The sequence below is a fragment of the Dinoponera quadriceps genome, unplaced genomic scaffold (assembly GCF_001313825.1).
Source record: "Dinoponera quadriceps isolate SergipeBrazil2010 unplaced genomic scaffold, ASM131382v1 scaffold458, whole genome shotgun sequence".
Classification (NCBI taxonomy): Eukaryota; Metazoa; Arthropoda; class Insecta; order Hymenoptera; family Formicidae; genus Dinoponera; species Dinoponera quadriceps.
Window position 1 is genome coordinate 1680730 of NW_014554796.1, and position 26244 is coordinate 1706973.

The 26244-nt window shown below is 39.8% G+C and overlaps 4 protein-coding genes across 4 annotated transcripts; all 4 read left to right on the forward strand.

Annotated features, from left to right (window-relative positions):
• LOC106741898 lies at positions 1-2844 on the forward strand. The gene is made up of 5 exons (XM_014614312.1): positions 1-106; positions 322-727; positions 1092-1645; positions 1717-2095; positions 2398-2844. The coding sequence occupies exons 1-5, from the start codon at positions 1-3 to the stop codon at positions 2750-2752; spliced, it is 1800 nt and encodes a 599-aa protein (XP_014469798.1). The 3' UTR covers positions 2753-2844.
• Positions 2845-5097: 2253 nt separating this feature from the next.
• On the forward strand, positions 5098-7399 carry LOC106741896. Its single transcript, XM_014614310.1, has 3 exons — positions 5098-5662; positions 6712-6986; positions 7193-7399. Exons 1-3 carry the CDS (start codon positions 5483-5485, stop codon positions 7338-7340), a joined length of 603 nt encoding a protein of 200 aa, XP_014469796.1. The 5' UTR covers positions 5098-5482; the 3' UTR covers positions 7341-7399.
• A 426-nt stretch (positions 7400-7825) lies between these two features.
• LOC106741883 (mucin-19-like) lies at positions 7826-12232 on the forward strand. Its single transcript, XM_014614284.1, has 3 exons — positions 7826-8152; positions 8245-8343; positions 8711-12232. The coding sequence occupies exons 1-3, from the start codon at positions 7826-7828 to the stop codon at positions 12230-12232; spliced, it is 3948 nt and encodes a 1315-aa protein (XP_014469770.1).
• Positions 12233-23813: 11581 nt separating this feature from the next.
• LOC106741885 lies at positions 23814-25450 on the forward strand. The gene is made up of 2 exons (XM_014614285.1): positions 23814-23893; positions 24953-25450. Exons 1-2 carry the CDS (start codon positions 23837-23839, stop codon positions 25448-25450), a joined length of 555 nt encoding a protein of 184 aa, XP_014469771.1. The 5' UTR covers positions 23814-23836.
• Positions 25451-26244: the final 794 nt, after the last annotated feature.

The window sequence follows — 26244 nt, forward strand, 5'->3', positions numbered from 1 at the left end:
ATGAAGTCCTCCTTGATCCTGAGGGTCGCCTTGCTACTGACGATAACGCATATTGCTCAGGCACGCAAGTTAGGATGCACCTCTTGCGGAGGAGGTTTAAGCTCAGGTATGTAAATCGTATTCCATTGCAAATTATCCGTCGTCAAGATCACTAATTGGCCTAAACTTGCTACCAAAACAACGTATATTTCATCCGCTCAAAGTGATATCAATCCTCGAAAGGAGCCTCGAGATGGGGAGATTTTTAATACAGCTCCGACTTTCGCATAGACGAAAATATGTAACGATACAAATCTCGACGTCTCAAACTTTTAACTCCAGGTACTAACCCTTGCAAGTGCGAGGACGTGGTGGTGAAAGCAGCTAAGGTGCAGAAGCCGTTGTATCACGCGACTCCGGAGGCGATCAACGAAGCAGCGGCCGTGCGCGAGTCAGGGTCCACTACAACGTTTCCCGGGAACGTCGTGCCCTTTTCTCAATATAGTCAGACTAGCAGATTATATGGAGTCAGTAGTGGTATTAGTCACAGTAGTAGCAGTAGCAGTAGCAGCAGCTCTGCGAGTTCCTCGTCTACCGTCAATTTTCTGGGAGGATCTGTTGGAAGAGACCTGAGTAGCTTCGACCCCTTCGCAAGGAAGTACGAGTCCGGCTGCGGATGCGGGAGCAAGTCCAAAGTGGAACTAAACAGCCTCTTGTCGTCTAACACTCAGGCGCAGATTGTACCCAGGTATTGGCACTGCTTACTCTTCATCCCAACTATCGACCGCTGATCGGCGATTCACGTATTTACTTCTCTTTCCTCCTCTGTATAGCTTCAAAATTTTGGAAAAACCTAAAAGTTGGAAGAAACTAAAAGTTTGAACATTCTTTCGTCATTTTTCCACGGATTCCTTTGGCTTCTGCCTCGAGGGCCCGCGAAAATTCGTTCAGAAGAATTCATGTGTGTTCGGTTGATTTACTTTTCTCCGCAAAGAAGAGAAGAAACTAAAAAAACTGGCGGAGAAATATGAAGGAAACAATTTTTCCGAACTTTAAAACTGTCTACTCTCCTATCTTCTTTGAATATTTCATGCGCGCCGTTCACTCGACAGGTTCCCGCCAATCGGCGACTTGTGCACCCCGAACAAACTGACCAGAGACGAAGTGTCCACCAAAGTGACCCCGGCGTATCCCAAACTCAATTTCCAACAAACTGTCGAGCCTGTCTGCGTGAACGTGGTCAACGGTCAAATCGACAAAGCTGATTTGAGCAAACTCGCCTCGTACAGCGGCACCGGTGGACTGTTCGGTGGTCCCATCGGTACGACTGGTAGCCTTGGTGGCTACACTTCCAACATCGTCAGCAACACACTTGGATACAAATACGGTGGTTCGAGTAGTTACGGATCAAGCTCGTCAAGCGGATTCTCATTGGGATATAAAGACGGATGGGGTAATATCGATAGGTCAGGTACGACGGGCAGTCTCGACACAGGCTGGTATCGGATAAAAAAATCGTACACGGGTTCTAATATAGGTTCTAATGTCGGCATAGAACTGAACTCCGGGACAAGCAGGTTCGGTGGATACGGCACGTCGTACGGGAGCGTTTACGCGCAAGAGCCGATCGATCGCAACGGATGCACCGATTTCGGCGAAGATCTCGGTACGTTTCCGTTGTATTCGCGTGTGATGAGATCGCCGAATCGAAATGACGTTCGTTCGTGCGTGCTTCAGAGCTTCCCGAGGACTACTCGTACCCTCGGCAACCAGCGGACGCGGTCTCGCTCACTCTGGCCTACAAGAATCTCTTCCCGTACACCGTGGTGCACAACAAGAGGTGGTTCGTGCCGGAAGATAAGCTGGCATTTGGGCACAGAACGGTGCCGGTCGAATCGCTACCCAGCAAGAAGCCGTCGGATATACCTGAGGAGCAGCTGCAGATCCTCGATAAGCCAATCGTGGAGCTGAAACCTGCGGCGCCGATTTCAGTGAGCCTCGGCGTTTACAACGAGCAGGAAGAAGCCAAGCTGGCGGAGCTCGAGGCCATCGAGCGCGAGAGGATAAATCAGGAAGAGACCGCCAGCCAGCCGCGGGGGAACTTCATCACGTACGGGTGAGCGAAATACTTGACGTGCGATCGGTCACCTGTCAGACGTGACGTTCTACTTAAACTCGGCTGTTTGTGTTTTGCGATCTTCCTGAACGCACGTCGCGAACTTCTTAGTATTCGACATTATTTTTGAAGCGCGGAGAGTTAAGAAATGTGCAATGTCGGTGCATTCTTGGATTAACCCTCGGATTAGCCACGTAGATGACAAGTGTTCTCCATTTCAAATTGACATTTTCTTCTGATAGACCAATCCAGCGATCGCATTCGTGAATATTCACGCATTTTCCCCGTGCAATTTGTTTTAGAGACCTAGGATACGCGCCAGTAGACGGATTCATAATGCCAGGGAGATTAACAAAGTCCGGACAAATAAACTCCGGAATCGGTTTGAGCAATACCGAAGACGTTATCGGCGAAGGCTGCGGTCCGATGGGACCGCCGCTTCCCGGCTACGTTCCCGGTACAATCGTGGTCAATCGAGAGGTCGTAGAAATCGAAGGAGAGGACGAAAATGACAACCAGAGGAGCGAGGACAACATTCGCCACTACCTGGACGACGTGAGCGACGAGGAAGACGATATCGATGATACGACGTCTGGGATATTCGCTAAACTGAAGAGCACCGCTCAGAAATACGGGCCAGTCATGTGTCCTAGGTGATCTCTTTTTTTTTTAGGAAATGACAAAGATATGGCTTCCTCCAGTTTGAAGACTCACGATCATCAAGACCAATCTCTCATTCGTCGTCTCGATTTTAGATACGGGCACAACCTTCAAAATTATACTAGTCCTAGTCCCGTGTCTCTCTCTTTATGACCTTATTGTTACACAGATAATATAATAATTATACGAAGCTAAGCAAATGCAATTTATTATTGGAACCTCAATCATATTTGTCCTCTTGTGAAAACGATAAAATTAAACTTAACTGACTAATGATTGATAATAATTACAGTTTCCGTTCCACGAATAAAAAGTTCACTGAAAGTTCTACTTGGAATAATAATCGTGGAATAATAATAAATAATCTAATGGAATAATAATAAATAATCTAATAGAAATGCACACAGATCGTTGTAACAAATTCAGAGCTTATCCGACAAATTGAGTCCCTCCACTTCAAAGATCAAATATGCCTCATCACTCGCACTTTTTAAATACTGATTCAATCGTAAAATATGTAGTATCACTGTCTTCAGTTTTTGTACATATAATACAATTATAAGAACAAATATTATATTTTCCGTTATATAAAAATGCAATATATAGTTAAAAATATATATAATAAAAAAAACAATGTTTGCTGTCCGCACTTTTTAAATACCGATCAGTTTTTGTACATACAATATAATATTCCAAGGACAAGTATTATATTTATATATATAATTTATATATATAAGAAAGAATATACAATGTTTGCTGGTGTATCGCTAAAAGTCGGACGACTTTCTGCATAGCCAGCGAATGCGCAGGGCAACGCCGCCAATGAGATTTATAATCTCCCTTCAACTTCCGTGGCTAAAGCACGACCGTCAGCACGTCATAAAGTGTTTCGGCCGAGTAAAGGGAAGCACCACATGGTGATGCACGATGATCGCCACGAAGGAAACATAATGTATCTCCAAGAGTGAGAACGGGCCCGCCACGCGGTTGCTATTTAGAGACGCTACGGAGGAGCTCTCTCGCACTCCTACTCGTCCGAACGTCTTCTCTTCTTCTTTTCTTTCCTCGCGGACGCGCACGTGAAATTTACGATGCGTACGCACGCATCCGAGCTGATTTATTTCATTTACATACGCGGCATAAGTTACAGGCGGCGAAGTGAACGAAACGAGGAGCCGGGCGAAACGACCGCGAGCGAATGAAATATTAATTTACGACGTAAATCTCACAACGTGACCTCTATTAAAAACGCGAATTCTACGGTTCATTATACAGAGCGTATTCTGGACGTGTTAATTGGGGCAGAGAATCTTGGTGCAAAAACGTCGTGATCACGATAGTTTCCGACAGAGTTTAGAAATAACACGGTATCGTTGCAAGTTGCTTTTTCCAGTAACGATTTGATAACGGCGTTATTTTTTTCGGTAACAACTGCAACGCAGTTACATTTTTGGTAACGTTTTAACGGTAACCATCGAACAGTTACTTTAATCGTTACTTTATTTGATTAATGTGTATTTATTAATTGCAAATAAAGAAACAATACTTATTATTTCATTTGATAATAAGGAAGAGACATTACGTACATATCACTAACTTAATATATTTCCTTTGAGATTTATCACAGTTTTAAAAAAAGGAATTAATAATCGCAATATGTTTACATCCGAAATTCAAATTAGATTGGTGAAGCAAAGATGAGAGAAATCTTGTTGCAAGTTACTTGGAAGATTTATTAGACGTCCGATCGAAAGAAAATTCCGCAAACAACGATAAAATATCCGATGATAAAGATGATTATTTTACTTTTTATCAAAAAACAACGTCTTTTCGATTTGAAATAGAGGAACTGCAACAATTTTTTAAAATCTGAACCTTGTAATATCAAAATGTTGAACGACTACTCAAATATTGAAAAATTTTTTATTTAATACAACACATTACTTTTTTTCAGTAGAGCGATTATAGTGTTGGAATTTTTATATTAACAGACGTATTTCGTATATACAGAGGATGTTTTTACGACGATACAATGAAGCGTTAACTCCTATTAAAAATTAATACAGAGTTTTGATAAAATTCAACGACTTTATTTAACAAAAAACCATTGGAAAATATGACTTTTTATCCTTAACTTGTCTTTGATAAATTTATCTTTAACGAATAGACATACTCTTGGACTTACATTAAATAAAGTAACGAAGATAATAACGATTCCTTTTAACGTTATTTTGTGAATAACGGTAACTAGTTACTTTTAAAAAGTAACTTTTCCAATCCCGGTTTCTGAGTTATGAACGATGAAGGATGAGCCGCTGGTGTTATGTAAGAATTTTTGTTTTCACGGAACTCACTTATTTACTAGTTCAAGATGTATATTAATTCGCAAATCGGTAAACGACGTTTTCCGTTGTGCGTCGATAAACAATTCCTCGATGAAGACCGTAATTCCGCCTGGGTGATGCAGGAAGTGACAAACTTTGCGCGGACACGCCACGAGGAAGAAACGCGTACCTTTTAATCAAACAACGCGCAACAAAGAGAGTATTTTGTCGGTATTTTGTCGTTGAACGTTCTTAAATTCAGCTTTCTGGTTTTGTGAGATATTTGTTTTCCGCTAAACAGGAAGCATCCCATAAGCGCTTACTTCCGACGAGACTCCTATATCAAGAGTGCGATATGCCACACATGAGTTAGTTCACTCTCCATTGCATCCAGTAAATCACTATGATAATGGCGACAGCACTGAGATTACGATACTTCATTGTTATTATTGGCGTCAGCTCATTTCCGAGATTTTCTGACGGTTTGTTTCATGAGCTAAACGAGTCACCGTACGAAGGAGTTAAAGTAGTTACGCGCGGGGAACCGTGTCCCGAACCGCGATATCTGCCTGTCAGGATCGAGGTATATATATATATATATATATATATTGATAACTTATCGTTCTAGGCAATATATATTAGTATCTTATCGTGACTTGAGAGACAGCAGTGGAAATATATTATTTCCCAAGTTTTATAAGCGATAATATAAATTACGATAACCTTATGCAACACGGATGTTACAGAAAAAATATCAAAGATTAAATTTTTTATACTTAAATTGCCTTGTCGTTAGTTCACCAGTGAAAGTGTCAAGACATTTCTCGTGCAAACATTACACCGATTAGATCGATCCATTGAAATCTAACGTTCTCTTTCAATACGCCAATACCAGGGTTGGTTAACAACTAGTTAATCAGTTAAAGATTAAGTTAAAAAGTTAATAGCTTTTAACTTAACGTAGTTAATTTTACATGAATTTGCTTTTAACTTAAACTAGTTACTTCAAAGTTGTTAATTTTAACTTATTGATTTTGTTTTGTACAAGCTAAAATAATTCATTAATATTATTAAAGTCTTCGCGAGTTGCTTATAATAGAGAACAAGATAAATAAAAATAATGTCAGAAAAACTTTCTTTTAGTCTCTCTGAGTGCTCTTCTTTGTATGAAATTCTTTGTATAAAATTCTATGCACAAGACAGTCGATAATTTCTTATAATAGACTATCTTTTCATTATTTCACATAAATTTAATCTACGATAAAAATGTTATTTATGTAAAAAACACATGTATGTATATAACTATATGTATACATATACAGTTTTGTTTAATTAACTTTTAACTTTAATAAGTTAATTTAATTTTAACTTGAGTTTTAATTAAGTTAATTTTTGCTTACATAACTTTTAACTTAATTAATTAATTTTATAGATCATTAATTTTTTAATTATATAACTCAGTTAAAAATAAAGATTAATTTAACTCTGGTCAACACGCATTAACGCAAATTCAGATTAAGTTGCAAATTTTTTTTATTTTCCGAAGGCGTCGATATTTTATCGTGTCTTTTAATCGAACGCATAGCTTCACGTAACGATTAAGTTTGCATTCGCGAATGAAATAATGTGCAGAAGCCTGCTCAAGCTGCAATCGCGGAAAAGACCGCATCGGAAAAATTATATCAACCGCTCAGATTGAAATACGAAACGATCAACCCGCTGCCTCGACCGCAGTATTTATGTCAAGAATATCCAATCTCTATTGAAGTACCCGAAGTGCAGCCTCGGGAAATCGCCACGTACATTTCACTTCCTAGGAAATCCTACGATTACGACATCCAGATTCCACCGACCGAACAAATCCCAACTTGTTACAACTTCGATTTTCAAGTGCTTCCGTCCAATCCGTAAGTATCCTGAAAGTATTTATTACCCATTCAACTCTTGAAAAAATAAATCATACCTGGATCACGTGGTTTACCGTCCTGAGATTTATCTACGTAATATATCGGTTTTACATCATTTCAGGATAATAACAAAAGTCTTTCCAAGTGATCAAACGTTTCTCTGTACTTTAAATATATGACTATTAATATATTTGATCTTATTTCAGAACGGAAGCGAAAATGGATTGGTCGTATAATCGAGATTTCGCTCCACTTTTAAACGGACTCACCAGCAGAATCGACAGAATTGTAATTCCCGCTTGTGAAAATCCATCCTGTAGCTGTAGATTCTGTAGAGCTTTAAGTTACGTTTAATAAGACCGTACTTTTCGTCTTATGCGAAAATAAAATATATGACGATCCAACACGAAGGAAATAAATGAAAAAAAAATGTGAGAAAATACGATACGTCGATCTTCGATATCCCTTCACTCTTTTTTACATTCACACTTTAAGTTACGCTTTTTTATACTTTCACGTTAGAGCGCTGATTTGTGATTATTCACAAACGCGAATACTGAGATGAGCGTTGGTGCACCGAGCACAAATAAATGAACAATCAACCGTGCTAATGTTGATAGATCGTGCTCGGTTACGAGGAACATCGCAGATCGGTATGGATAATCTCACGCAACGTCGGCTCATATCTGAATTGTCGATCTTCTTCATCCAACAATCTTCGATGTTGCCTGATGCAGTCACGATCTTCGTGCCGTATCTGCACGTGATAATAAGGGTCCTCAAGGTATATGAAGCAGCCTGGTGCAATCGGAGTCATCGAGTTCCCATCGGGACACATCATGGAGCACAAGTGTAAAATCCTTGTGGCCTTCGCTTTCGCGGCCTTCTTATCCTTGAGCTCGGCGGCTTCCATCAAGGAAGATTTTGGCTTTGAGAACTTGGACAAACATCTCGATTTGCCACAGACCTTCCGCGATAAGAGGCATCAGAGCGAGCATTTCGATCTTCTCGCGGCTGAGAAAGATGCCGCGGGAGATGATCTGTCGGAATCGCTCGACAAGAGGTCGATCATGGAAGAGATCAAGGAGACAAGCCTGGAGCTCGAGAAGGGTGAGGAGAAACGAAGTGCGCACAAGGAGAACAGCGACGCTGAGGAAAATATTCAGGTAATTATTACAATATTAATTTTACTTTACTACCGAAAACTGAGAGAACGGGAGTCTCGGAACGAGAATAACTCTAATGTTTCTTCTTGCAGGTCGACGCAGCTCCATTCAAAAACGTGCACAACGTTGTCCACGCCTTGTTGTACACGAAGGACCTGGACTTGGTCGAGAAGCTGCAAGAATTACGAGAGGTATTCGACTGAAATTCACACGCAATATAGCATAAAACTATATTATTTGCAGTAGAAAGAAAGATAGAAATCAATATTTCACTACTAACGAGTTAAGACCATATCAATTTAATTATTTCAAGTGAAACTATTGATAAATGTTGTTTATTATTCAAACGAATAAAATCGGTCAGCACAAGCCCAGCGAAAAATGAACATCGAATCGACGTCGACTTGACGCAATTTCGATCTTTTTAACGTCGATTTGACGTAGACGATACATTTCTTGCCGGGATGTTTAACGGAAATCGGAACTCACGAGACGTTCATTAGATTCACTCGAAAATGATAAAATTAAGCACGCGCGATTAAGCGGAATGCCTTGCAGAACTCCACCGATGCCGACAACAAACTCAACGACAAATTACTGAAACGTCATATCGACGATGCGTTATCCGACGGTATCCTGGGAGCGAACTTCTTCGAAGACGTCCCCTTGGAACGATTGGACGCGCACTCCTGCGAGGTCGAAGCCTTCGACTTCGGCCACGTGCACCATTCGGGCTTGCTGAGCCACCAGTTATTCTGCGAGATGAGGATATTGCACCACTACCTGCTGCACTCCTACCGTCACTTGAAATCCGAGGTCAGCCTGGGACCTTTGATCGGCGACGAGTTCAGAGGCGACCTTTTCGGCAGTTTTTACCGCCACACTCCGGAACTGATCGAGACCATCATCAAGGAGCCCCATCATCTGCTGTCCTTACCGGGAATCATCTGCGACATCGTGCCGTTCCACGGCATCTTCCGCGCCATTCACCGAATCTTCCACGTCTTGCTGAAGGTGCTGCACTTCGTACACGAGCTGGTTAGAGAACACCTGCACCACATCTTAGAGCACATCCTTCTCCATCATCACTTGGGCCACCACCTGCTGCGCTTGATACACCACTTAGGACACTTCCATTTACTGGAGATTCTTGGCCTGAAACTTCCGCTGAACGAGGTCGCAGAACCGATCCTGCCCGCTGTGACCGAACACGATAGCGAAATCTACATCCCAGACTACTACAACTCGTTCGATGAGATACTCCATTCCATCCGAGGCTTCTACGACGGCTACTTCGCGTCCGGAATACACGACTTCTTCAAATCTGACATAAGCGGCTTATCCTCGGTCACGTCGACCTCAGCGGTCAGCTCGTTCCTGTCGACGATACCCTTCTTCAACAACTTCGTGCCGTCCATCGACGTGGACGCAATCAGTCCGGTAGTCCACGGCTTCGGTACATTATTCGCTCCAGTGATAGGCGGCCTAGGCTCAGTGATCAGTCCGGAAGTTGGCTACGGTTCTATAGGAGAACCCGTCGAGACCGAAACCGTGAGTACTTCCGTGTCCAGCGCAACTAGCGAGGTCGACATCAACGGTCCAGTATTGGACAGTCCAATATTAGAGGGTCCTATAGCTGACTACGACTACGGCTATGACTCTTATCCAATAGCTTCTACTGTTGCAACCGAAGCAGTAGCTTCTGCCGCGGCTAGCGCGTCCAGCTCGGCGTCCACCGTCGGCGTAGGCGGCCCGATAGTAGCGGGATTCGGTCCTGGCTACGGCTATGGATATGGTCCAGAGTTCAGTCCTCTAGGCTATGGTTACGGCTATAACCCTATTGCAGCCGGTGTTCCCGTCGCAAGCGAAACGGCAACTTCTGCCGCGGCTAGCGCGTCCAGCTCGGCATCCACCGTCGGCGTAGGCGGCCCGGTAATAGCGGGCCCAGGGATCAGTCCTCTAGCTGGCCCCGGCTATGGTTACGGCTATAACCCTATTGCAGCCGGTGTTCCCGTCGCAAGCGAAACGGCAACTTCTGCCGCGGCTAGCGCGTCCAGCTCGGCATCCACCGTCGGCGTAGGCGGCCCGGTAATAGCGGGCCCAGGGATCAGTCCTCTAGCTGGCCCCGGCTATGGTTACGGCTATAACCCTATTGCAGCCGGTGTTCCCGTCGCAAGCGAAACGGCAACTTCTGCCGCGGCTAGCGCGTCCAGCTCGGCATCCACCGTCGGCGTAGGCGGCCCGGTAATAGCGGGCCCAGGGATCAGTCCTCTAGCTGGCCCCGGCTATGGTTACGGCTATAACCCTATTGCAGCCGGTGTTCCCGTCGCAAGCGAAACGGCAACTTCTGCCGCGGCTAGCGCGTCCAGCTCGGCATCCACCGTCGGCGTAGGCGGCCCGGTAATAGCGGGCCCAGGGATCAGTCCTCTAGCTGGCCCCGGCTATGGTTACGGCTATAACCCTATTGCAGCCGGTGTTCCCGTCGCAAGCGAAACGGCAACTTCTGCCGCGGCTAGCGCGTCCAGCTCGGCGTCCACCGTCGGCGTAGGCGGCCCGGTAATAGCGGGCCCAGGGATCAGTCCTCTAGCTGGCTACGGCTATGATTACGGCTATAACCCTATTGCAGCCGGTGTCCCCGTCGCAAGCGAAACGGCAACTTCTGCCGCGGCTAGCGCGTCCAGCTCGGCGTCCACCGTCGGCGTAGGCGGCCCGGTAGCAGCGGGTCCAGGGATCAGTCCTCTAGCTGGCCCCGGCTATGGTTACGGCTATAACCCTATTGCAGCCGGTGTCCCCGTCGCAAGCGAAACGGCAACTTCTGCCGCGGCTAGCGCGTCCAGCTCGGCGTCCACCGTCGGCGTAGGCGGCCCGGTAGCAGCGGGTCCAGGGATCAGTCCTCTAGCTGGCTACGGCTATGGTTACGGCTATAACCCGATAGCAGCCGGTGTTCCCGTCGCAAGCGAAACGGCAACTTCTGCCGCGGCTAGCGCGTCCAGCTCGGCGTCCACCGTCGGCGTAGGCGGCCCGGTAGCAGCGGGTCCAGGGGTCAGTCCTCTAGCTGGCTACGGCTATGGCTATGGTCCAGGGTTCAGTCCTCTAGCTGGCTACGGCTATGGTTACGGTTACAACCCTATCGTAAACCCGGTAGCAGCCGCTGTTCCCGTCGGAACAGTAGCTTCTGCCGCGGCTAGCGCGTCCAGCTCGGCGTCCACCGTCGGCGGCCCAGTAGTAGCGGGTCCAGGGGTCAGTCCTGGCTACGGCTATGGTTATGGCCCAGTAGCGCCCATTGCCCACCCTGTGGATACCGCTGTCACCAGTTCCTCCGCGTCCAGTTCATCCACCACCACCACCGTCGTTGAATCGCAACCAGCGATCGCTGTCGAAGCACCCATAGTAGTTCCGGTAGCCGCTCCAGTTTCCATCTCGGAGACCACGGCGGTGGCGACAGCGAGCTCTGCCGTGGTTGAACCCGCTGTCGTGGAAGCAGTTCCCGAAGTCGTCGACTGCGCACCGGTTCCCACTGCCACCATAGCTGCCGCGTCCGCCACAGCGTCCGCCTCTTCAGTCTCGGAAGCAATCCCTGCGCTTCCGTACAACGGCGGCTTCGCGCCCGCCACGACTGCGGCGGCTAGCGCGGCCGCCTCCAGCAGCGCGACCGTCTCCGCGATCAACGATGTGGCCGAGCCGCTTCCATACTCCGGAGTCGCCGACTACCCCAGATTCTCTCTGATCTACCCCTATGGCCAAGGATTCTACCCTGCGTATCGGGCTCCCGCCGCAACTGTCTCGTCGACGACCAGCACAGTCATTACCAAGCGCAACTTCAGCTTCGCCTTGCCCAGGGAAAAGATCATCGATGTCTTAGGCAGCGACTGCATTGTGCCGGGAGACGTCGTGACCGTCACCTTGAAGAACAAGTCTGTCTTGTACGGTAGCGTGCTGGACGCCATCAGTCCGATCAACTTCAGCTTCCTCAGGCCGAATCTGAGCGGCGCTCGATACTGGAACATCCTGCACAGCGACTTCAAGGATCCCGAATGCATCGGGATATTCAACGACCCTGCGCTCTTGAACATCTATTAGGTTTCAGATACCGTACACGGTGTCTCGCAACTAGTCTTAAATCATTACCGACTATCAACATGTATTAAACAATTATAATCTGGTCATTTGCAAATAAAGACCTGTCCTCAAAATGATCGCATTAATCCTTCTACCTGGACAACTCCCGCAATGAAGTCCATTTTTTATAATTTATTTTAGTAAAATGATACAGAATTCATCAAACATATGAGTCAAATTGAATCTTAAACAGCAAGAAACAGTTTTTGGATATTGTTTATATATTAATATTAATTAAACTTATTACAAGACGAATTTTATCAGACGGTTTGGTCTACTTGTTTTCTCCGAGCAGAGTTATCTGAAACCAAATTATCAAAAAAATTTATGTTCAGAACACTTTTGTCTATGCACTGACGTAGCCAATTTAAAATATTCGAAGAAATAAAGAATTGATACAAATTTAAGGAAAAATCTTCTTCCGTCGAAAATTCTCGTGGTTCTTACTAATTAAAAAAGATTTAATACTTTTTTCTACCTCTGTGTCAGTGCATAAAAACATTAGTTATGAATATTTCGATGTATTATTCGATGTATTATATAAATCAGACAAATAGTTTTCGAATTATCGTGTAGCTTGAGAAACATGATTTTAAGATAAACGCATTCAAAGTCTTGCAATTTGGTAATTTCAACTATTTCTAGGCCACTGAAAGTCGTTTTGAAGACATACTTTCAAATCATACAATTCAAGCTTTCTTATTAATTGGATACATGTATCTAAATAACGTTCAAGTAAACCATCTCTGCTTAGATCTTTATAAATTTCTGTGTCTCGCTGTGTTATGCACGACATTGGTCACAATTGGTAATGATTGTAACTGCAAATCTTCAAATCAAACCACTTGTATATTATTTTCAAAACTATATTTAGATTTGTAAACCTCAATTTAAAGCAACAAACGGAATTTCGATTTTTTATGCGTCAAGATGGCCTAAGCTCTTAAGTGTTAAGAGTGAAAACAGCTAAAGATTCAATATTACGTAGCATATAATAACCTTCAGCTGTTAACATCATTTATTATCTTCATACGCACTCCTCGAACCACTTGCGGGAATTTTTAGTTAAATCGATTGGAAACAGATTTGGTATTTTTCAAAGGATCTGCACGTGTTTGATACGAGTGTATTTACACAAATGTTACGAAATTATGTACCGAGTGTGAAAGATATTATTATCTGTTGTAAATAAGAAACTTGCCATCTTATAGATGTTTATTTTCGCAGCACGTCGAAAATAAATCAGTCGAAAATATATAGGTTTAGTTTAAGTTTGAACAATGATCCAACATTTTACGTACATCATAATGCGCAATTGCGTTATGAATAATACGTGTTTCACGTAATTAATAAAAACTACGTAGAAATATTTTAAATTATCAATTTGTATAGATAGTACTCCATGCCATTACACGCAGTTAATCGGATTATCGCACGGTTAATGCATTTTTGTAAGCAGGCTGGATGAAAAATTCGCTAACGAATTATCGTAATTGAGCCGAGAGGATGTCATGAGATGGCTTACTCATATTGATTGCCAGGTTCGTAAAAGTACCTTCACCATTCGATTATAGCATGATTATTGCAACGCACACTGTTATCGGCTAGTTAATTCTTCAGCATCTCATGCGTGTCGAAAGACAATTATCAAGTTTACCTCGAAGATACTGAAATATTGAGTTATAAAAAACTATATGGACTCTTATGTATAAAAGTTTCATTCAAATACTTTTTGAATTCTTTGGTGCTATTTTGTGGCCTATGATAAGTGAGAAGTTATCATTGCACGCGGTATCACGAGATATCGCAGCCGTAATAAACATCATCGATTAAGTCAGTAGACAATTAATATAAATTATTGACAATATTTCTTCACAGACTGCCATGCTTGAACAGTCAACGATATACGTCATCATACCACCTCATCAGAATAAAAAACGCTGTTATATCAGACGTTACCATGTTTGGCATGATTTCATCGAATCGATAATTAACCATTTCAATGTATGATGTATCGTTATCGTGTGCAAGGCGTAAACGCTATTCAACCGAATTGGTATAAATGGTCCATTTTAAATAACATGTCGACAAATAATCGCTAGAATAAAGTCATGGATACAAGCGAGAGGCCTGGTAAATAAATTTCGAGAAATATATAAGGATATTAGATCGAACTGACGGTATTCCTCCACGATTTTTCAATTTTATCGTCTTCATCAGACAGTATCCACAATGGCACGTGTCATTTTCCTAACAATTGTACTGATGGCCTTGTGTTATACCATTCAGGCAAGTCGTGATAATAATAATCATCATAATATAAAAGCAAGTATTAACGATTCAATGAGAGTGTCAAGAAACGACTGAGCTAAGTCTAAATTCGAACGAAATTTACCGCACTTACAGAATATCGTAAAGTATACTGTTAAAAGAAGCTAAATTGTTGAAGCTATAAATTGACATTGCCAGCTTATGTTGTAACATGTGCGCGTTTCACAATATATAGTTTATTACTCTATAATATGATATATGATAAGTGTCTTTTAAAATATATAGTACTTCAATTTTTATTATTCTATATCTAATAATATTAGTTATAAAACTTATTTGAAATATAAACAATTGCTTTTATTTGTTTGAAATCGCTAGGCCGAACCATTGTCAGAAAAACAGATAGAAATATCGAGAGAAATCCTTGAAAACAAGTTGGAAGAAATAAATGTGCCCGCAGCAACTGGTTATAACGAACAAGGCGAACAATACGGCATAGGCAGCAATGTCGGCAGCAGTATCGGCGGAATGGTGGGCGGAATTTTTGACGGAATCCTTCGTATACCAAAAATAGTCTACGAAGAAGCTCAAGGAACTGTAGAAAATTTGCAAAACCTTAATAAAGAAATGCTCAGACTTAAAAGGCAAACGAGACCGAGATTTAATGAGCTGGAAGACAATAATATATTCAGAGGGATAGGACTTGCCAAAATGTTGGATATAAAGAGGCTTTTGTTACGGAAAGGAGTGGATGAATTCGGAAATATATTGATATCGACAGGAAATATGGTGGGAGAGGGTGTGAAAAATCTGGGCGATGGAGTACAGAAGGGTACAGAGATGGCCGTAGAGGGAGGAAAAAAGATCGTTGATATTTTTCTATAGAAAGAGTCTTATATAGAAAGAGTGAGGGTAAAATATTCGATATGATGTTCTAAATAAAACTGGCAAATAGTCTATGTTAAAGGACACTACGAAAAGATCAGATACTTGTTCAGATAATTAATCTTAACTTCGAAATGTAACTTAGATTCATTCAAGGTTGATGTTCAAAAACGCCACATGCTTCTGATAATATCAGGGACTCTTGCATTCCCTAGAGAATTTTAAGGTTTCCACTCAAAATCCAAAAGAGTTCAGTGATGTTAAGCCTAATGAGTAAAGTTCTGTAACGCATATTATTTGTCCATTATCGAGCATATTAATTATTAAATGTCGCGCATGGCGCTTTTACCTTAGACAGCGACATCAACATCTTTCCTTTTGCCAAATTGCGATCATTACTAACGTAACAACGTGATGTAACAGTTATAAATATTTTATTTGTAAAATAAAAAAAACTATTTTTTGTATAATAAAGAACGCATTAACACAATCGACTTCGGTCTCAGCATGTATCGCGAACAAATCAATAAACACATTAAAGCATTACAACGGAAATTCAATCAACCTATTCCATATCCTGTACCTTTAAAGAGAATAGATTGACGTCCAGTTAGAAACTTCAAAATCGTCGCCTTTGAACATCGCGTAAAAGGAGGTAGGAGGCATCTTATGCGAGATCATCAAGTTTATTTCAAAATATCGAGCGGGATATAACATCGAGGATAATGAAATATTGAGTTATAAAAACATATGGACTCTTTATATATGTATAAGGCATTTATCCAAGTGTTTCATGAATTTTGTGGCACCTATTATATCAGGTTGGTGAGAAAGTCTGTTCGTATCTTATGCAAAAAGGGAAAAAATTGTTTTTCACGGAAAACGCTTTTATTTTAATCGTCAATATAGTCTCCGCCTCGGTCTAATGACCTTCTCCCATTGATCTACAAGTTAAAAAATTCCGCCATTAAAAAAAAGCATTAGTTCTGAAATTAAAGGAAAGATCTAACTCTCTTTGAACTTTGCCAAATTTTTTTCCGTTAAGCAAATTTTACAGGAGGTCTGAAAAAATAATAGTCAAATGACGCGAGGTCAGAAGAATATGGTAGGTGTTGGAGAAGTTCCCAATTAAGCTCCACTTTTTCTCAACGTGGATGCGCTTATACGGAGGCGAGCATTGTCCTGGTAGAAGAAGATACCTTTACGGCTGACAAGTTGGAGCCGGAGCTCCTTGAGTTTTGTTTAAACTCTGTCAAACTCCTGACAGTACAGTAGTCCGTATTGGTCGTTTGGTTGCTTGATAGGAGCTTATAGTGGACAATTCCGCACACATCCAACCACACACTTAACATGATCTTCTGCCCGTGGATGTTCCGCTTTGGAATCCTTTGGGCTGAACTTCCGGACTCATGACACTTTCATGTTTTTGCACCACATTATCATAGAAGATCCATTTTTCATCGCACGTAATCAATCGACCAAGGTTCGTTGCGATGCTTTGAATACAGACGCGTCAAGTAGAGCGATTCAAAATACGAAAAAATTTTCTGACCAACATGAAGTAAGAAGTTATCACGGCACATGATAGCACGAGATATCAAAGCCGCAGCAAATGCCATCGACTAAGCCAGCAATTAACGTAAATTATTGATAGTATTTTCTTATAGCCATAATTCAACAACAGTCAACATACGTTATCATAATTCTTATCAAAGTAAAACAGTGTTATATCAGATGTTATAAACGTTTGACTTGATTTCGTGAAATCAATAATTAACTGTTTCAATATATCATGTGTTCTTATCAGTACAAGACGCAAATTTAACCGAATTAGAAAAGATAGCCATATCAAATAACAAGTCGAAGAATGAGAGCTAGAATATAGCCGCGAATATCTCCACGAAAGTTTCGGTAAGTAAATTGCAAGGAATATATAAGGATATCAGTTCGTACTGATATCCATTACAATTTCTCGATTTTCCGTCTTCATCAAACCGTATCTATCATGGCACGTGTTATTTTCCTAGCAGTTGTACTAGTGGCTCTGTGCTACAGCACTCAGGTAAGTTGTAATAATAATAATCATCATAATATAAAAGCGATTATTAGCCATTCAAGACGTGTATCAAGAAACGACTAAGTTAAGTCTAAATTCGGACGAAATGTACCGCGTGTACAGAATATTGTAAAGAATATCGTGAAGTACATTATTAAAAAAAGCTAAATGTATAAATTTCCAGCTTTTACGCGAAAGCAATGATAATGAACATTTATCGGCAATTAGAAGACAGATCTTGGTCGCAACATATTCTGGTTTCAATTCCGATATCTTGCTTTGCTTCTAACGCAATACAAATAATTTCGTTTCTCTAATCCACGATAATCCTTTTTGGGTATCTTATGTTGTAGCATGTGCGTGCGTTTTACAATATTCGGTTTATGACTCTATAATACGATATGTGATAAGTGTTCTTTAAAATATATAACATTCCAATCTGTATTATCCTATATACTTTAATGATATACCTTATTTGAAATATAAACAATTGCTTTCATTTGTTTGAAATCGCTAGGCTGGACCATTGTCAGAAGGACAGATAGAAATATTGAAAGAAATGCTCAAAAAAAAATTGGAAGAAATAGGCTTATCCGAGGCGCCCGCAGCAACTGGTTATAATGGCGAACAATATGGCTCAGACAGCAATATCGGCGGAATAATTGGCGGAATCCTTGACAGAATCATTGATGTACCAAAAGAAACCGTCGAAGAAACTCAAGGAATTAGGCAAAACATAGAGCGCATTAACGAGTTATTCAGACCTAAAAGGCAGACGAAACTTAATGAACCGGAAGACACTGATGAGTCCAAAGACGTAGAAGTTGCCAGTCTCTTTGGTATGCTCGGAGGTGCATTGAATATAACAGGAAATATTGTGGGCGATGGAATACAGAAGATAAGAGATATAGCAGGAGAGGGCGTGAAAATAGGAGGCGAAAATGTGGCACAGAAGGGTACAGAAATGATCACAAAAACAGGGAAAGATTTCATTAACGGTGCTAGAGAAATCGAAAATAAAGTATTTCGTATAATAAAAGAAGGTGTGAAAATGGCGGGCGATGGGGCACAGAAGGGTGCAGAGATGGCCGTAGAGGGAGGGAAAAAGATAATTGATAGTATTAGAAAAAGCGAGGATGTAATATTTGGTTTCATTGGATAAGATGTAAAAAAGGTGTCTAATATCGGCGACGATAAAATGTTAGATATGATGTTCTGAATAAAACTGGCAAATAGTCTATGTTAAAGGATACTACGAGAAGATCAGATACCTGTTCAGATAATTAATCTTAACTTCGAGATGTAACTTAGGTTCACTCAAAGTTGATGTGTTCAAAGAAGCCACATGCTTCTGACAATCGGAAACAAGTCGGAAACTTTTGCATTCCCCAGAAAATTTTAAAGTTTTCAACCACTCAGAATTCAGAAGAGCTCAGTAATGTTAAACACAGTGAATAAAGTCTTGTAACGCGTATTATTTGTCCATTAGTTCGAGTGTATTAATTATTAAATGTGGCGTTTTTACCTTAGACAGCGACCATCATTCGCCAAATTGCAATCATTACTAATATAGCAACATGATGTAACAATTATGAAAATTATTATCTTTAGAAAACAAAAGAAAACACGCGTTAACATCACAATGAAATCGATTTCGGTCTCAGCAAGTATCGCGAACAGATCAATAAACATTAAAGCATTATAACGTAATCGATCTATCCCACATCCCGTACTGTAAAATAGAATGGACTGACGTCTATTAAAACTTCAAGATCGTCGCGTTTGGACACCGTGTAAAAGGAGACAGGAGGTATCTCAAGAGCGTCGCGAGACATTAAGTTTATCTCGAGATGTCCATTGGGATATACCATCGTGAATAATAAAATATTGAGTTATAAAAAACGTATAGACGCTTTATGTGCGTTTAGAGTATTTGTTCAAGTGTCTTTTGAATATTTTTTTACCTATGATAAATAAGGAGTCATCACGGCATGTGTTGGCACGACATATCAAAGTCGCAGCAAACATCATCGACTAAGCCAGAAACCAATTAGCATAAATTATTGACAGTGTATTCTTACAGACTGTCGTAATTCAACAATATATGTTATCATAATCCTCGTCAGAGTTAAAAAAGCGCTGTTATGCCAGACATTACGATGTTTGACTTGATTTCGTTGAATCGATAATTAACTGTTTCAATGTATCGCATATCCTTATCATATGTAATCGCTATTCTGCCATGTTGACAAAGATGGGCCATCAAATAATACGTTGACAAATAAAAAAGAAAGAATAAAGCCGTGGATACCCCCGTGAGAGGCTCGGTAAACAAATTGCGAGTATATAAGGGCATCAGTTCAAGCTGACGGTTACTTTGGTGCGATTTCACGACCTCCTGTCTTCACTAGACCACATCCACAATGGCACACGCCATTTTCGTAGCAACTGTACTGGTTGCCCTGTGCTACTCTACACAGGTAAGTTACAATAATAATCATCACAATATATAAAAGCGATTATTAGCGATTCAAGGCAAGTGTCAAGAAACTACTGAGTCTAAATTCCAATGAAATTTATTGCGCTTATAGAATACCAAAAGGTATGCTATTAAGAGAAGCTAAATGTATAAATTGGTATCGCCTGTTTGCACTGTTTAAAAGCAATGATAAATATTTCTCGGCAATTAGAGAACAGACATTTTGGCCGTGACATATTTTGGTTTCATGTCCGATATAACTCTCTTTGCACCTAACGCAATACAAATAATTTCGATTCTTTAATCTTCGATAATTCTCGTTGGGTGTTCTATATTGTAGCACCGCGCGTTTTACAAGATACAGTTTATATTTAACACTATAACATGATATATGATATGCATTCATTAAAATATATAATATTTCGACCTTTATTACTCTGTATACTTTAATGAGTACGTACCTTATTTGAAGTATAAACAATTGCTTTCATTTGTTTGATATCGTTAGGCTCTGCCGAGATTCACTTACGAGGACATCATACCGGGGTCATACAGCGCCGCCGCCCCCTTAATTATCTCATATAGTGCACAAGGCGAACAAGGCGAACAAGGCGAACAATATTCCGTGGGCAAAATTATGGAAGGAGTTCAACACGTTGTTGATGGATCTATGCAAATAGTAGAAGGAGCCTTTGGAATCCCACCAAAGATTATCGGTGGAATTCTAAAAGGTTTTGGAAAGGTGGGCAACAAGAATTCTAACCAAAAGCCAGAACCGGAAGTTACTGAACCGAAAGGCACTGATGAGGTCATAGAGGCAGAAGTTGCCGGTCTTATAACGGATTTTTTTGGTAAAGGGATAAAGAAGGTAGGAGAGATAGGAGGAACGATAGGCGATGGAGCAAAGAAGCTTGGAGAGTTTGCCGACAAAGGAATAAAAGCAGTGATCTAAATAAAATTGGCAACTAATCTATGTTAAAGGATATTACGAGAAGATCAGACACGCTTGGTCGGATAACTAATTAATCTTAACTCTGAAACGTAACTTAGATTCATTCAGAGTTGAAATGTTCAAAGACGCCACATGCTTCTGACAATGCCGAAGACTCTCGCGTTCCTCAGAGAATTTTAAATTTTCCAATCACTCAGAGTCTAAGAGAGCTGAGTAATGTTAAACCCAGTGAATAAATTCTGTAACGCGTATTATTTGTCCATTAGTTCGAGCGCATTAATTATTAAATATCGCGTGTGGTGCCTTTATCTTAGACAGCGGCATTATCATCCATCACATTGCGATCATACGTAACATGATGTAACAGTTATCATAATCTACTGTTTGCTGAAAAAGAAAAAAATATACACGCGTTAACACTACGATAGAATTGACTTCGGCCTCAGCATGTATCATGAATAGTGCAATAAACATATTAAAGCATTATAAGAGAAATGTTTCAATCAATCTATCTCACATCCTGTACCTTAGAAAAGATAGACGTCCATTTGGAAGCTACAAAATCGTCCCGTTTCAACACCGCGTAAGAGGAAGCAGAAAGAAAGTATTCGTCACAGTGATATTTCGTGGTCAAATGAAAATCGTTTTACAAGGCAAGACTTGCGATAACCGACAATTATTAAATAGATAACGGTGTGCGTAATGTAATCACTGAAAGAGCTACAGAAACTTTACAGTCTGAGTATAAAAATGTTGCGAGTGATACATGGACGATGAGAATGAACTGAAATTCAATTTGTTCACGATGTACGATGTACGTGTGTACGCACTTGCGCACAAAAATAATATCTCCTAATCTGACGTCAGAATTAACACGCAAAAGTATTTGAATTCCTATTCCTATCTGTTTCAAAAGTATACAGATAAATTTCCAAACCATTTTTATTGTAACTATTTAAAGTTGAATTGCAATATTAATTTAAACAGAGGGTTTTGATTATTTTGAAAATTTTTTTGTATTTTATATGGCAAATGTGTAATTTGCATTATTCTCGTAGCTGAGAATAAATCAATGTAAAATAGATATGTCTAGTTTACATTCTAACGATGATTCAACATTTGACGCGCATTGTAATGCGCAATTACGTTATAAGTAATATACGTTTCATCACTTACCTACACGAGTCATCAATAAAAAAAACTGCAGTACTCTTAGACTTCGTAGAAATATTTCAAATTATAAATTTTACAGACGATATACTATACAGGTGTAGAAGTTTGAAACCGGAATTTTTTTGTAAAAATTACACGTCTGTTGTTTGAAAATTATAAAAAATATTTTATTCAAAATAATGTCCATTGCTATTTATACATTTTTCCCACCTCTCCGGCAGTTTATGAATGCCACGCCAAAAAAACATTTCTTCTTTTGAAACGAACCAGCTATCGAGCCATTTTCGCACATTTTCATACGAATTGAAGCGTTGTTCAGCGAGAGCGTGTCCCATTGATGCGAATAGATGATAATCGAACGGAGCCAAGTCTGGAGAATAAGCCGCATGCGTTAGTATTTCCCAACTGAACGCCTCGATCGTTTCCTTGACCCGTTTTGCTGTGTATGATGGGGTATTATCATGGAGCAAAATGNATTTTCCCACTTTCTGAATCTTTCTCATGGCTTTCAAACGAATTGAGACAGCTTTCTGCGCCACATTCAATTCATCCGCGAGTTCTTGTTGAGTTTGAGTATCATCTTCATCCAATAAGGTTTGCAATTCGTTGTCTGCGAACTTTTTCGGTGGTTTCCCACGCTCTTCGTTTCTCACGTCAAAATCACCACTTTTGAATTTTTTGAACCACTCGAAACACTGTGTTTTACCAAGAGCATGTTCACCGTAAGCTTCGACAAGCATTCGATGCGCAGCAGTTTTCTTCAAATGATAACGATAAACCAATGCTGTCCGCAAATCGTAGTTCGTAGGCACAAAACTCGACATGTTTAAAGTTATAGAAAAATATATCGGTGTGTGGACCTTGGGTTGTTGTATGTTGAAAATCTTCGTCAGCTGTTAGAGAGCGAGATGATAGCGCTGCAGAAGCGGTCTTACGGTCTCTAAACTGATGGCTAACACCATCTATAGGGAAATTCCGGTTTCGTACTTCTACACCTGGTAGATGGTGCCATTCTCAGTGAGAAATGAGAAGTCAAAATGATATAAAAGTAATGTCAAAATGTAGACATCGAAAAGAAATTGAAATCCAATATCGATTCGAACTTCAGACGAGCTCAGTTCCGAGAAATTTTTAATCGCCGAAATCAGCTTGATTTCAAATTTACCTCGAAATATCCATCAGAATTTTACAATCAAGGATATTGAAATATTGAGTTATAAAAAACATATGGATTTTTTATGTGTAAACTATTCATCCAAGCACCTCTTGAATTTTGTGATGCCTGTAATAAAAAAAAGTTTTCACAACATGTGGTAGCAGGAAATGTCAAAGCCACAACAAACGTCATCGACTAAACCAACAAATAATTCACGTAAATTATTGATAGTGTTTTCTCAAAGACTGTCGTAATTCAACAGTCGACAATATACGTCGTCATATACTCTTTGTCAGAGTAAAAACGCGTTGTTACGTAAAGCATTACGATGTTTGCAATGATATCATTGAATCGATAATTATCCGCTTCAATTATCTATTTTTATCGTGTGCAAGACGATTAATTATTTCAACAAAGTTGGCACAGGTGGGCCATTTTAAATAATACCTCGAGAAATGAGAACTAAAATAAAGTCATAAATGCTTGCGAAAAGTCCAGGAAAAAAATGGCAAGGAGTATATAAGGATATCAATTCGAATTGACGGTATTCTCACGGTTTCTCGACTTTCTGTCTTCACGAGACCACGTCTACTATGGCACGCGTTATTTTCCTAGCAACTGTATTGGTGGCCCTGTGCTACACCAGCCAGGTAAGTTATAATAATAATTATCATAATATAAGAGCGATTCAAGGCGAATGTGAAGAAACGACTAAGCTAAATTTAAATTTGAACAAAATTTACCGCGCTTACAGAATATCGTAAGGTATATTATTAAAAGAAAACTACAGTCCCTGGCCATATTATTAGACGCATTTTGATTTTTTAATAAGATATAAGTTAGAAGAGAGAAGAAAAGCTACTAAGTTTACTCGATTAAAATAATTTCGGTGTCAATTGGCGCTTTTACTTCTGCAACCTTCTGAGGTGTCAAATCATTTGTTTTGCCTATAATTTTTGTAAACGATATTAATATTTTTCGCGCAAAAATTTCTTTTTCTGTTAGTAAGCAGGAAATTTGAAATTTCAAGTCACAAGTAAATAAAAGTAAAACTAAATTTCAACTGGCACATACATTGAAAACACGTCTGTTGCCATTATCAATAATGCAACTAACGCGGGTTCATACTTGTTCAAGGTTATTGTAACAGCCAAGTGAAATGACGTCACAAAAAATATCTTTTATAATAGAATTTTAGAATAATGTTTCCTTAAAACATAATTTGATCGATGGATGAGCCGTATTATAAAGCTAATCCTTGGAAGTCAGTGAAATGTAAAACATTAAGGTGCGTCTAATAATATGGTCAAAAACTGTAAATGTGTAAATTGGTATAATTGTATAATAATATAATTGATAAAATGTATAAATCGTCAGTTTTTGTACGTGAAAGTGATGATAATGAACATTTCTCGGCAATTAGAGAACAGATATTAGTCGTGACATATTTTGGTTTCAAATTCAACATCTCTCTTCGCAATATAAATAACTTCGCTCATTAATTCTCTAATCCTCGATAATCTTCTTTGGGTATTTTATATTATAGTACCGCGTGTTTCATAATATACAGTTTTTATAATATTATAACATGATGTATAATATGTATTCATTAAAATATATAATAGTTTGGCCTTTATTACCTTACATGATTTTAATGCATATCTTAATTGAAGTATAAACAATTGCTTTCATTTGTTTGAAATTGTTAGGCCCTGCCGTCAGAATTTCCATCCAACGAAATTAAAACAGAATTAGAACAGAAACTCAAGGATACCTTTGAACGATTGAAAGAACGGTTGGAAAAAGTCAAAGAACACGGATTCAAGGATTCTACACCGGTTGTTTATAGTGGACAAGGCGAACAATATTTATTGAATGATATTTTTAAGGGAGTCTTCAAAATAGTAGATGAAACCCTTCAATTTTCTCAAGATGTGATAAATGAAATTCAAGAATGTTTCCGAGAATTGGGACCTAACAAGTACACTGCTGAGACAAAAGTTGTCGGTTTGCTTGACGATATAAAGTCTAAGTTGCAAGAGGAATGGAATAAGATTGAAAAACAGATAAAAGAGATGAAGGATAAAGCTGAAAATGTGACGAAAGATATATTAGAAGAAGGTAAAAATTGGGTGGAAGATACGATGAATCAGGGTAAAGAGAAGATCAACGAGTTTCGTGAAAAAGCTAAAGAAATCGTCGCATGAGGCTAAGAATAATCTTGAAAAAATGAACGAAGGAATGAAGAAAATATTTAACTAAATAAATTGGGCAATTATTCTATGTTAAAAGATGCTACGAGAAGATTAGACACTTGTTCAGATAATTAATCTTAACTTCGAAATATATTTTAAGTTCATTCAAAATTGATGTGTTCAGAGACTCCGTATGCTTTTAAAAATGCCGAAGACTCTTGCATTCCTCAGAAAATTTGAAAGTTTCGAAATTTGAAAGTTGCGAGCACTACCAATGTAAAGTGATGTAACAATTATCGAAATTATCGTTTGCTGAAAAAGAAAAAAAATATACACGCATTAACACCACGATGGAATCGACTTCGGTCTCAACATGTATCACGAACAGTTAAATAAACATATTTAAGCATTATAACAGAAATGTTTCAATCAATCCATTCCACATCCTGTACCTTGGAAGAGAAAAGAAAAAAACTGATGTTCATGTAGAAATTTCAACTCAGTTTACATGGAAGTATACTAGAAACATTCTTGGAATGTCCTGCTAAAATGTTAAGATATTCTACTCATGTTTTTAAGGAACATTATTGGCATTTCCATTCCTGGCACCATATGAAATATATCTAGAATATTTCAGTGGGCTGTCCTTCGAATAAACATTATTTTCTGCCATAAATGTTGCATCTGTCATATTCCAATTGAATATTAATAAAACATTCAATAACATGCTCTCACGTGTTGTATATACCCTAATGAGTGCGCCTTAAAGGGAGAGTTAAAGAAAGGCTAATATAATATAATATAAT